We start from the raw sequence: 14,105 nt of genomic DNA, 5'->3' as shown, positions 1-14,105 counted from the left end.
GGATCAAGCTGCTTCCAAGTAACACACTGTGTTGCTCAAGAAGACCTGCAGAAACACAAAATATCCAGCTCCCAACAGGGTTAAATTCACACTGTCAGGCATTCAGCCAAGACTGTCCGACATGCAAGGAGGCAGGAAACACACAACCTATAATGTGTAGAATAATCAATTGTCAAAACCAAGTCAGATTTGACACAGATGTTAGAACTGGGAGATAAGGACATTAACACAGGTATTAGAACTGTATTCCATGTGTTTGAAAAGTTAAGATGAGATATAGAACATATAAAAAAGACTCAAGTAGAACTTCTAGAGATAAACAATACAATGGATGGGATTGATAGCAGATTAGATACTACAAAAGAATAGTGAAAATAAAAGCATAGCAATAGAAACTATGAAAAATGAAATGCATAGAGAAAGAAGAATTTTATTAATAAAAATGGAAAAGGATTATTAGTAAGCTGTAGTACAACTTCAAGTAGCCACTTGATTATGTGTAACTTAACTTCCCAAATGAAGGGGGAAAGAAAAAATAATTGAAGAAATAATGCCTCCCCCAAATTTCAAACTTAATGAAACTTAATGAAAACTATTAACTACTTAATTTCACTATTAACTACTATTCAACTACTATTCAACTATTAACTACTATTAACTACTTAATTTCAAACTTAATGAAAACTATTAACCCAAAATTCCTAGAAGCTCAATTAACTGCACAAGGAATATAAATAAAGACAATTGCACCAAAGACTATGATCAAATTACTCAAAACCAATGATAAAAAAAAGTCTTAAAAAGTATCCAGAGATCATGTTTGCAGAAATTGACAAGCTGATCCTAAAATTCATAAGAAAATGCAAGAGACTCAGGATGGTCATAAAATCTTGAACAAGAACCAAGTTGGCAGACTCACAGTTAAAAATTTCAAAACAATATTATACATGGTTACAATAGTCAAAACAGTGTGGTAATGGCATAATGACAGACATTTGGATGAAAGGAATAGAATTGAGAGTCAGAAATAAACCTACACATTTAATAGAAATTCGTTTCTGACAAGAGTTCCAAGACAATTTTATGAGGGAAAATAGTCTTTTCAACAAATAGTGCTGGGACAACTGGATTTCCACAGGAAAAAAATGAATTGGGGCCCTTACCTCATACCATATACAAATATGAACTCAAAATGTACCAAAGACCTAAATATGAGAGAAGAAAGCATAAGCGTAAATCTTTATAACTTTGGGTTAGACAGTGGTTTCTTAGACATGACAAGTAAAGCACAAGAAACCAAAGAAAAAGTAGATAAACTATACTCCATCAAAATTTAAAACTTTTGTGCATCAAAGAACACTCAAGAAAGTGACAAGACAACCCACAGAATGGGAGAAAAGATTTGAAAATCATATATCTGAGACAACTAGGGCACGTGCTGGATGCTGGTGGGGGACCCCAATGCCCAAGGAGACAGGAAGAACCCGCAAGAAAACCAGCAGGACATGAGGGGACTGAGGGGGAGGAGAAGTGGAGGTTGGACAGGACCAGTGCCCCTGAGGTGTGGCTGAGAGGTGGGGAGGGGTTCCCATGCCTGGGGGGACCCACGGGGGCTTGGATCAGAGGGGAGTGGGCCCAGCGTTTCCCCTGCTCAATCGGCTGGGGACGTCTGCCCAGCTCTCAGGCCAGGTCCTATGCCCTCAGAGGTCCTCTCCAGGCCAGGTTGGTCCTGGGGATGTAGGAGGGAGGCCTGGGAGATCAGGAGAGGAAGGTGGGAGGGGCCCTCTGGGACCAGAGGAGCAGGAAAGGAGCAGAGGGAATTTGCCCCGCCCACTCAAACCAAGGAAGCCTGCTGGGCTCCAAGGTGGGGTCCCCCACCCCCTGAAACCAGAGGCAGGAGACACACCTGGGCCCCTTCTGTTCTGTTGAACCTAAGCCCCACACCCCACACCCCCCAGGGCCTTTTCCAGCCCTGTGTGTCCTAAGCATAGGCCCCACCCACCGCCTAAACCTCAACCCTGCTTAGGCCCTGCCCTCCATAGCCAAGGCCTTTTCCGCCTTTTTTTTTTTCTCCTCCTCTTTTTTACTACTGTGATTCTGTTTTACCTTCCAGTTATTGTTTCATCTATATTTTTATTTTTATATTTTTTCTAACATATCTGTTAGTTTCCTAGTCTAATTTTATTTTTTACTTTGTTATTGTTCTTTCTTTTTTTTTTTTTTTGCTGTCCTGTGCGGCTTGCAGGATCTTGGGTTCACGAGCTGAAACTCCTGTGGTGGGAGGTCTGAGTCCGAACCACTGGACTAACAGAGGAACTCAGACCCCAGGGAATATGCATCAGAGTGAGGTCTCCTGGAGGTCCTCCTCTCAGCACCAAGACCCAGCTCTACCCAACAGCCTACAGACTTCAGCATTGGAAGCGTGAGGCCAAAAAACCAGTAAGACAGGAACACAATCCCACTCATAAAAAAAAAAAAAAGAGATGGCAAGAAAAATATGTCATGGATGAAGGAGCAAGGTAAAAACCTGCAAGACCAAATAAATGAACAGGAAATAGGGAATCTAACTGAAAAAGAATTCAGAGTAATGATAGTAAAGATGATCCAGAATCTCGGAAATAGAATGGAGCCACGGATTGAGAAAGTACAAAAAATGTTTAACAAAGATCTAGAAGAACTAAAGAACAAACAAACAGATGAACAACACAATAATTGAAATGAAAAATACACTAGAAGGAATCAATAACAGAATAACTGAGGCAGAAGAACGAATAAGTGAGCTGGATGACAGAATGGTGGAAATAACTGCCGAGGAGCAGAATAAAGAAAAAAGAATGAAAAGAATTGAAGACAATCTCAGAGACTTCTAGGACAACATTAAACGCACCAACATTCGAATATAGGGGTCCCAGAAGAAGAAGAGAAAAAGAAGGGGTCTGAGAAAATATTTGAAGAGATTATAGTGGAAAACTTCCCTAACATGGGAAAGGAAATAGTCACCCAAATCCAGGAAGCACAGAGAGTCCCATACAGGATAAACTCTAGGAGAAACACACCAAGACACATATTAATCAAGCTAACAAAAATTAAATTCAAAGAAAAAATATTAAAAGGGAAAAACAAAAAATAACATAAAAAGGAATCCCCATAAGGTTAACAGCTGATTTTTCAGCAGAAACCCTACAGGCCAGAAGGCAGTGGCAGGATATACTTAAAGTGATGAAAGAGAAAAACCTACAACCAAGATTACTCTACCCATCAAGGATCTCATTCAGATTCAACAGAGAAATCAAAAGCTTTTCAGACAAGCAAAAGCTAAAAGAATTCAGCACCACCAAATCAGCTTTACAACAAAAGCTAAAGAAACTTCTCTAGGCAGGAAACACAAGAGAAGAAAAAGACCCATAAAAACAAACCCAAAACAATTAAGAAAATGGTAATAGGAACATACATATGGATAATAACCTTGAATGTAAATGGATTATATGCCCCAACCAAAAGACACAGACTGGCTGAATGGATACAAAAACAAGACCCATATATGTGCTGTCTACAAGAGACCCAATTCAGACCTAGGGACACATACAGATTGAAAGTGAAGGGATGAAAAAAGATATTCCATGCAAATGTAAATCAAAAGAAAGCTGGAGTAGCAATACTCATATCAGATAAAATAGACTTTCAAATAAAGACTATTATAAGAGATAAGGAAGGACACTACATAATGATCAAGGGATCAGTCCAAGAAGATGATATAACAATTGTAAATGTTTATGCACCCAGCATAGGAGCACCTCCATACATAAGGCAAATACTAACAACCATGAAAGGGGAAATCGACAGTAACACAATTTTAGTAGGGGACTTTAACACCCCACTTACACCAATGGACAGATCATCCAAACAGAAAATAAATAAGGAAACACAAGCTTTAAATGACACAACAGGCCAGATAGATTTAATTGATATTTATAGAACATTCCACCCAAAGTGGCAGAATACACTTTCTTCTCAAGGGCACATGGAACATTCTCCAGGATAGATCACATCTTGGGTCACAAATCAAGCCTTGGAAAATTTAAGAAAATTGAAATCGTATCAAGCATCTTTTCTGACCACAACGCTATGAGATTGAAAATCAATTACAGGAAAAAATTGTAAAAACCACAAATACATGGAGGCTAAACAGTGCACTACTAAATAACCAAGAGATCAGTGAAGAAATCAAAGAAGAAATAAAAAAATACATAGAAACAAATGGCAACAAAAATACAAGCACCCAAAACCTATGGGGCACAGCAAAAGCAGTTCTAAGAGGGAAGTTTATGGCAATTCAATCTCACCTCAAGAAACAAGAAAAATCTCGAATAAACAATCTAACCCTAACCTAAAGCAACTAGAGAAGGAAGAACAAAGAAAACCCAAAGTCAGTAGAAGGAAAGAAATCACAAAGATCAGAGCAGAAATAAATAGAAATGAAGAAAACAATAGCAAAGATCAATAAAACTAAAAGCTGGTTCTTTGAGAAGATAAACAAAATTGATAAACCCTTAGCCAGACTCATCAAGAAAAAAAGGGAGAGGACACAAATCAATAAAATTAGAAATGAAAAAGGAGAAATCACAACTGACACCACAGAAATACAAAGGATTATAGGAGACTATTACAAAAAACTATATGCCAATAAAATGGACAACCACGAAGAAATGGACAAATTCTTGGAAAGGTACAATTTTCCATGACTGAACCAGGAAAAATTAGAAAATATAAACAGACCTATCACAAGTAATGAAATTGAAACTGTGATTGAAAATCTTCCAACAAACAAAAGCCCAGGACCAGATGGCTTCACAGGCGAATTCTATCATACATTTAGAGAGGAGCTAACACCGATCCTTCTCAAACTCTTCCAAAAAATTGCAGAGGGAGGAACACTCTCAAATTCATTCTACAAAGCCACCATCACCCTGATACCAAAACCAGAAAAAGATATCACAAAAAAAGAAAATTATAGACCAGCATCACTGATGAACATAGATGCAAAAATCCTGAACAAAATACTAGCAAACAGCATCCAACAACATATTAAAAGGATCATACACCATTATCAAGTGGGATATATCCCAGGGATGCAAGGGTTCTTCAATATATGCAAATCAATGTGATACACCATGTTAACAAATTAAGGAATAAATACCATATGATCATCTCAATAGATGCAGAAAAAGCTTCTGACAAAATCCCACACCCATTTGTAATAAAAACTCTCCAGAAAATGGGCATAGAGGGAACCTACCTCAACATAATAAAGGCCATATATGACAAACCCACAGCAAACATCATACTCAATGGTGAAAAACTGAAAGCATTTCCACTAAGGTCAGGAACAAGACAAGGATGTCCACTCCTGCCACTCGTATTCAACATAGTTTTGGAAGTCTTAGCCACAGCAATCAAAGAAGAAAAAGAAATAAAAGGAATACAAATTGGAAAAGAAAAAGTAAAACTGTCACTGCAGATGGCATGATACTATACATAGAGAATCCTAAAGCTGCCACCAGAAAACTACTAAAACTAATCAATGAATTTGGTAAAGTAGCAGGATACAAAATTAATGCACAGAAATCTCTGGCATTCCTATACAATAACAACAAAAAATCAGAAAGAGAAATTAAGGAAACAATCCCACTTACCATTGCAACAAAACGAATAAAATACCTAGGAATAAACCTACCTAAGGAGGAAAAAGACTTGTACTCAGAAAACTATAAAACAGTGATGAAAGAAATCAAAGATGACATAAACAGATGGAGAAATATACCATGTTCTTGGATTGGAAGAATCAATATTGTCAAAATTTGTCAATATTGTCAAAATCAATATTGTCAAAATACTACCCAAAGCAATCTACAGATTCAATGCAATCCCTATCAAACTACCTACCAATAGCATTCTTCATAGAATTAGAACAAAAAATTTTACAATTCGTATGGAAACACAAAAGATCCCGAATAGCCAAAGCAATCTTGAGAAAGAGAAACAGAGCTGGAGGAATCAGGGTCCCTGACTTCAAACTATACTACAAAGCTACAGTAATCAATGCAGTATGGTACTGGCACAAAAACCGAAATATAGATCAATGGTACAGGAGAGAAAGCCCAGAGATAAACCCACACACATATGGTTACCTAATTTACGATAAAGGAGGCAAGAGCATACAATGAGAAAAGATAGCCTCTTCAATAAGTGGTGCTGGGAAAACTGGACAGCTACATGTAAAAGAATGAAATTAGACACTACCTAACACCATACACAAAAATAAACTCAAAATGGATTAAAGACCTAAATGTAAGACCAGACACTATAAAACTCTTAGAGGAAAACATAGGCAGAACACTCTATGATATAAATCACAGCAAGATCTTTTACGACCCACCTCCTAGAGTAACGAAAATAAAAACAAAAATAAACAAATGGGACCTAACTAAACTTAAAAGCTTTTGCACAGCAAAGGAAACCATAAACAAGATGAAAAGACAACCCTCAGAATGGGAGAAAATATTTGCAAATGAAACAATGGACAAAGGATTAATCCCCAAAATATACAAACAGCTCATGGAGCTCAATATCAAAAAACCAAATAATTCAATTAAAAAATGGGTGGAAGACCTAAATAGACATTTCACTAAAGAAGACACACAGATAGCCAAGAGGCACATGAAAAGATGCTCAACATCACTAATTATTAGAGAAATGCAAATCAAAAATACAATGAGGTATCCCCTCACACCAGTCAGAATGGCCATTACCAAAAAGTCTAGAAACAATAAATGTTGGAAAGGGTGTGGTGAAAAAGGAACCCTCCTGCACTGTTGGTGGGACTGTAAATTGATACAACCACTATGGAGAACAGTAAGGAGGTTCCTTATAAAACTAAAAATAGAACTACTGTATGACCCAGCAATCCCACTACTGGGCATATACCCTGAGAAAACCATAATTCAAAAAGAGTCATGTACCACAATGTTCACTGCAGCACTATTTACAATAGCCAGGACATGGAAACAACCTAAATGTCCATTGACAGATGAATGGATAAAGAAGATGTGGCACATATATACAATGGAATATTACTCAGCCATAAAAAGAAACGAAATTGAATTATTTGTAGTGAGGTGGATGGACCTAGAGTCTGTCTTACAGAGTGAAGTAAGTCAGAGAGAGAAAAACAAATAGCGTGTGCTAACACATATATGGAATCTAAAAAAGAAAAAAATGGTACTGATGAACCTAGTGGCAGGACAGGAATAAAGACATAGACATAGTGAATGGACTTGAGGACACGGAGTGGGGATGGGGAAGCTGGGGCAAAGTGAGAGTAGCATTGACATATATACACTACCGAATGTAAAATAGTTAGCTAGTGGGAAGCAGCAGCATAGCACAGGGAGATCAGCTCGGTGCTTTGCAATGACCTAGAGGGGTGGGATAGGGAGGGTGGGAGGGAGGCTCAAGAGGGAGGGGTTATGGGGATATATGTATGCATATGGCTGATTCACTTTGTTGTGCAACAGAAACTAACACAGTATTGTGAAGCAACTGTACTCCAATAAAGATCTATTACAAAAAAAAAAAGAAAAGAAAAAGAAAATCATATACCTGATAAGGATCTATCAATAGTACTCAGAATATACAAAAAACTCTTACAACTCAAAATTAAAAAAACAAATAATCTAATTTTTAAATGGACAAAGGATTTCTCCAAAAAAAGATACACAAATGGCCAATAAGAACATGAAAAGATGCTCAATATCATTAGTCAGTAGGGAAACGCAAATCAAAACCACAATGAGATACCACTTCACATCCATTAGGACGACTGTAATTGAAAAGATGAACAAAAACAAGTGATGGCAAAGATGTAGGGAAATTGGAACCTTTGTACACTGCTGGCAGAAATGTAAAATGGTGCAGCTGCTGTGTAAAAGAGTTTGTCGGTTCTTCTAAAAGTTAAACATAGAGTTTACCATCTGACCCAGCAATTCCACTCCTAGGTATAGATCCAAGAGAAATGAAAACGTATGTCCACACAAAAACTTGCACATGAATGTTCATAGCAGCATTATTCATAGTAGCCATAAACCAATGGATAAACGTCATCCAATGAATGGATAAATCGTCCATATACAGTGAAATATTTTTCAGCCATGAAAAGGAATGGAGCACTGATATTTATTACATGGATAGACCTTGGAAACAAGCTCAGTAATAGAAACCAGACATAAAAAGCCACATATTGTATAATTCCATTTACATGGAAAGTTCAGAATAGGCAAACCCACACAGATAGAAAACAGATTAGTGGTTGCCAGGGGCTGGGGGAGGGGGAATGGGGAGTGACAGTCAATAGGTATGGGGTTTCTTTCTGGGATGATGAAAATGTTCTGGAATTAGATGGTAGCATAACCTTGTGAATATATTAAAAACCACTGAATTATACATTTTTAAATGGTGAATTTTATGGTGTGCAAATATCTAAAAACTTTAAAATCCCAATAGAAAAGATAAGTTATGTACAGAGAAACAAAGATAAGAACGACATCATATTTCTCATTGGAAAGAATGCAAGCTAATAGATGGTGGAGCAACATCTTTAAAGTATGGAAAGAAAAAACTGTCCTAGAAAAAATATCCTAAAGAAAAGCAAAATAAAGACATTTTTCAGATATACCCACACTACAAAAATTGCTAAAATATGTCCTTCAGGCAGAAAGAAAGTGTTACGAGATAGAAATCTAGACCTACATAGCAAAATAAAGAGCTTGGAAATGGAACTACTTAGGTAAATATAGAAAATATCGTCTTATTTAAGATAATAGACTTGTTATATTTAATAGTTTTATTTTCCTTTTTGTTGAGAGAATTATAGATTCTCATGCTGTTCTAAGAGATAATACAGAGATTCCATTTACTCTTCACCCAGTTTCCAGCGATGTTAACTTGTCTCACAGCTATAAAAGGTGACGTTGCTATGATCCCTCGATCTTGTTCAGATTTCACAAGTTTCACACGAACTCCATTGAGTATATGTGTGTTTGTTTAACTTTATGCAATAAAATGAAATTTCATCAGAATTGTTGCACATGTTAATAATTTGTTCCTTTTCTTTGCCAAGTAGTATTCCATAGAATAGCCATACCACAGTTTAACAGTTGGGTCATTACCAGTTTTTGGCTATTGGGAATAAGGCTGCTATGAGTATTTGGGCACAGGTTTTATTATGAATTTGAGTTTTTATTTCTCTGGGATAAATACCAAAAAAGGCAACTGTTAGATCATACAGTAACTACATAGTTTTGTGAGCAACTGCAAACTGTTTTTCAGAGTGGCTGCACCACGTTACACTCTCACCAGCAATGCATGAGAGATCCCATGAGGGAAATGGAAATAAAAACAGGCACATCTTCTAGGTGCTTCTTTGCCGTCTGTATGTCCTCTCTCTTGAAATGTATGGAAAGGTCTTTTGCCCCTATTCTAAGTGGATTTTTAAAAAATTTTTATTGTTCAATTTTGAGCTTTCCTTTACATATTTTTTAGTCCTTTATAAGATATGTGATTTGCAGGTATTTTCTCCCAGCCCATAGCTTTTCATCCTCAACACCTGGTCTTTCTCAGAGCAAAAGGTTTTAACTCTGAGGAGGTCCAGTTTACCAATTTTTCCTTTTATGGGTCAAGTCTAAGCAGTCTTTTCCTAGCCCTAGGTCTTGAGGATCTCCTCCTACTTTTTTCTAAAAAAGCTTCAGCTTCAGCTCCAGCTTCATATTTTACATTTAAGTATTTAATCCATTTTGAGCTAATTTTCACATAAGGTCAAAGTTCATATTTTTGCCTACGAGTGTTCAAATTACTTCAGCATCATTTGAAATTCCATCCTTGAATCTGAAATTCTATCCTTACTCCATTTAATTGCTTTTGCATTTTTGTCAAAAATCAGATGGATATATTTGTACTGAAGCTGTCTAGGGCCCGCCAGGAATCAGGGACAAAGACCAAATATATATTTCTTATTGTGCCACAGTGCCGTTAACCACCCACTGTGCCCATGGGGTACCTCCAAACCTTTCCAGGTACCTCCCCAGCCCAGCCACCTCTCAAGGGGGCTCCAAGAGAACACTCTATCCTCCACAAGACATTCCAGCCCCAAATCCTGCCTGGCCTGAGGCCAGTGGTCTCCAGCACTGCCTCTCCCAGCCAGGATCCCACCCTGAACCATCAAACCTGACCGAGCACTCACGGTCCACGCGGAGCTCCGCTTTGGTAGAGGACACACCCACGCTGTTCTCAGCCAGGCAGCGGTAGACACCCATGTCTGCTGGCACCACAGCTGTGATGATGAGCTGGTGGCCGCCCTGCTGGTCCTCACTGATCATGTAGTGGTCATCCTCCTCCAGCACCCTCCCGTCCTTGAACCAGCGCACACTGGGCACGGGCTGGCCTGTCACCACACAGTCAAAGCTCACGGGGTACCCATCCAGCACCTCCTGATTCTGTAGCTCAGTCAGGAACACCGGGGCTGGGAGGGATGGGCAGGGCATACGACAAGTTAGCCTCAGGCTCCCCCAAGTTGCCCCAGCTGCCAGCGGTTCAATGTGCGTGATCTGCACGGCACCCATTCACATGAGTGCTCACAGAATGGGCGGCGAAACAGAACTCTGTCTCTGCCAACTGAGCTCTTCCCTCCTCCCCATGCTCTAGAAGAATCCTCTCTTTGTTAGCCTGGTTCCCAAGCTACCATGAGGCCAGAGAGATAGCAGAGAGGAAATGGGGAGGAAGCGGAAGTAAAGGGAAGACCAAGGTCGGTTGTCTGGGATTGGAAGCAAGCTAGTAGCTCAGAATTAAAGAGGAGGAATGATGCTGTGGGTTATTAATGATACTCCCTTTGTTGTTCCTAGGGAGATGCAAGTAAACAGTGAAATGACTTTTTAATTAACTTTAGTTGCTGGAGTGGGAAATGGGGTTCAGGCTGGACTATGTGGAACCCCACCTTTTATACAGATTATATCTGAAACCCTCATGGGGTAAAAAATAACCCTAAACTCTAGGATGTCAGTATTCCCGAATCCATTTCACAGAACAGAACTCTGAGGTTCCAAGAGGCTAACCAGTAGCAAGGCAGAGCTGGGATTTAAATTGAGCTCTGTCTAACCCCAAAGTCAGGGCTCCTCCCAGCTCAGTGGGCTGCATCTGCGAACAGCCAGAAGCTAAAGCCCCTTGAGCTAAACCTCCTTGAGTTTTCAGCTGACCCTGGTCACCGCTGCTGCCTTCGCTCTTCCTCTCCCCTCACCCCTGACCCAGGCAGCTTGCAGACTCACCTGCCTCTGCGGCCAGTACTGGCTCCGGAGGCGCTGCAGGGGTGGGGGCCACCTTGCCAATGCGCATCTCCACCCCATGCAGCCCCTGCTCTGACAGGCTGATGTCCACTCTGTTGTCCAGCGTGCCAAACATGTCCTGGAAGCAGGTGGCTGCCCGGCGGGCCTCGGCAAGCGCCTCGAAGCGGATGCAGATGGACTGTTCATCTTCGCGGTATGTCTCCCTGTCCCCAGGCTCCTCAGGCTCCGCCTTGCCCTCGTCAGCACTGAAGATCTCCTCATCTGAAACCTCTGCCGGGCCCTTCGTGCGGAAGAGGCGGTACAGCCGCCGGGCGGCCCGGCGGAGGGTGTCACCCAGCTCACTCCCGGAGGAACTCTCGGTCTCACTCTCCGTCCCACTGACCGCCACACAGGCGCTGTGGGCCACACGGCCAAACCTGTTGCTCACCTGACAGGTATAGTGGCCAGCGTCGGCCCGGCCCAGGCTAGTGACCAGCAGAGAGCAGGTGCCATCCCCAAGCTGGTCAATGTGGTGGTGCCGGCCATCAGTCAGCTCCACACCGTCCTTCAGCCAGCGGGCACGCACATCTGTCTTGCTGGACACTACACACTCCAGATGCAGGACATCTCCCACCTGTGCCACGGTGTCCCCAAACGTGCGGCAGAACACAGGCCCCTCCTGCTGCTGCATCTCCTTCCGGACCTTATAACCCTTGAAGGCAGCCTGGATCTTCACTGCTGCCTTGTCCATGGATAGGTCACCCAAGTCCCCAACGCTCAGGTCTCCTGGTGGTGGGGTTACTGAAGCTGGCTTCTCCTGCTGCTTTTGTGGCTTCCCAGAAGGGGCTGCTGGGGCCTCAACCTGTGTGCACAGATAAGGTGGGGTACCTGAGGCCCGGGACAGGGAAAGGATTGTGTAGGGACACACACAGGGCAGGGGGAAGCAGAGCCCAGGTCTCCTGCCCCAGCTGCACGTCTTGCTCCAGCATGCCTGCTGCCTGCTACCTGCTGTCAACTGCACTACCTTCACTGAGGCCGAATGCCTGATGGCTTCTGTTGCTTCCAAAAAGCAAGCCCACCCTCCCTAAAACTGCTTTCCCCAGAGCAGGACAGAGTGGTGAGGAATACCAAGGAGAGATAGGTTCCAGCTCTTCAGAAAAGAAGTTTTAACAGCCAGGTGGATGGATGGATGGATGGGTAGGTGGCTGGTCGATGGATAAGTAGATGGATGACCAACAGATGGGCAGATGGTGGGTGGGTGGAAGAATGGATAAACAGGTGGTGGATGGACCGACGGACAACAGTGGATAGATGACGTGTGGATGAACGACAGAGTGGCGAAGATCTAAGAGACCCAGGCCTCTCCTCGTAGGTCAAGCTGGAGACTCACCTTGCTGGCCAGTGGTGAGGCACTGGCCCTCCCAGCCTTCTTGAGGTAGGTAACCAGGGAAGGAGTGCCCGCACGGGACTCGTCGTCAGAGCTGGTGTGTGAGAGGTCAGCCTCGCCAGTGCGTGTCAGCTCGTCAGCCGTGGAAGAGTCCTCGGAGAGGTCAGGAGCCACCTCCTCCACCTCCTGCCGCAGGCGCTGCGGGCGTCCATCCTCCTCGGGCAGCTCGCTGATGGAGTCCAGCGTAGGCTCTCGGCTCATGCGGCGCTTCTGGGCCAGGGCCTCCCACAGGAGATGCAGGTCGCCTTCCTGGGCCGCCTCAGGGGGCAGGCTGGGCTGCGTGGGGACCTCATCCCCAGATTCTGGGGTCAGCACCACTGAGGAGGGCAGGAAACTGGTCAGTCAGGCAGGGACAGAGCCATAACCCCAGGCCGGCCTTAGCTACTGACCACGGTTCCCCTTATAGGCCTCTGCTGCCTGCCTGGGCCCCCAAGAGTTCTGATGCATGCACAGTGTGTACAAGGTTTTAGAGGCTCTGAATGGCCCTCTCTAGGCCTCAGCATCCCCTGATCCAGCCAGACCTCAGTCTTCCTCCTGCACAGGAGGGGATGACCACAGGGAGCACCAGGCCGGGGTCAGTGCAGGTGCAGGGGAGCTCAGAGTGCAGGGGGCTCAGGGAACAGGGATCCAAGGGTTTAAAGAACCAGCCGTGGGCACCAAGGGCTGCATTGGCCAGGATCCCACTCAGAGAGTGATGTGACCTCAGATGCCAATGATATGGGTTCTGACAGGAGGCTGAGCCATACCGATCTGTGCATCTCCCCACCCCGGGCCTCAGTCTTTCCTGGTGTGAGGCAGTGTCCTCAAGATGACCTCCTGCAGTTCCCCGAGAGAGAACCAGTGAGCAAGAGGGCTGGCCCACTCCATATCCCAGGGCTCCTCCCTCCCCCGTGCACGCTGGGCCCTGGGAGACATACCCTGGAAGGCAGCAGCTGCCACAGAGACCGGATCCCGTGCAGGGGCGCAGCGATACTCGCCCTGGTCCTCCGCTGAGAAGTCCCGAATCAACAGCGTCTGCCGCTGACCCTGGCAGAGAAGCTGGAAGCGCCCACTGGGCTGGATGCGCTCTGTTCCCTTCAGCCAGATGACCTCACCAGCCTCGGCCACCTCACACTCCAGACACAAGTCCTCCCCAGCTGCCACCTGCCGGCTCTCAGGGGCAGGGGGTGCAGGCGTGGGCTCCTGGGGCTCTGCTGGGAAGAGTGATCGGGAACAGGAGGGGCGCATCAGTAAGGACACGGGCAGGGACCCCCAGCTTAGAGAGGCCTTGAGGGCTCCAGGCTGGACCC

At 43.4% G+C, this 14,105-nt stretch overlaps 1 protein-coding gene across 1 annotated transcript in view; it reads right to left on the bottom strand.

Annotated features, from left to right (window-relative positions):
• The window catches only part of LOC118892570 (obscurin-like), a gene marked incomplete at its 5' end in the record, with an annotated part of 122,302 nt that overhangs the window by 43,832 nt on the left and 64,365 nt on the right, over nucleotides 1–14,105 (bottom strand). The window contains 4 exons of the mRNA XM_036847318.1: nucleotides 10,295–10,573; nucleotides 11,373–12,231; nucleotides 12,760–13,133; nucleotides 13,734–14,009. Coding sequence (XP_036703213.1) covers nucleotides 10,295–10,573; nucleotides 11,373–12,231; nucleotides 12,760–13,133; nucleotides 13,734–14,009 — 1,788 coding nt within the window. The remainder of the gene's footprint in view (nucleotides 1–10,294; nucleotides 10,574–11,372; nucleotides 12,232–12,759; nucleotides 13,134–13,733; nucleotides 14,010–14,105) is intronic.

Source organism: Balaenoptera musculus, chromosome 3 (genome assembly GCF_009873245.2).
Source record: "Balaenoptera musculus isolate JJ_BM4_2016_0621 chromosome 3, mBalMus1.pri.v3, whole genome shotgun sequence".
Lineage (NCBI taxonomy): Eukaryota > Metazoa > Chordata > Mammalia > Artiodactyla > Balaenopteridae > Balaenoptera > Balaenoptera musculus.
This window is presented reverse-complemented; position numbering and strand designations above follow the sequence as displayed.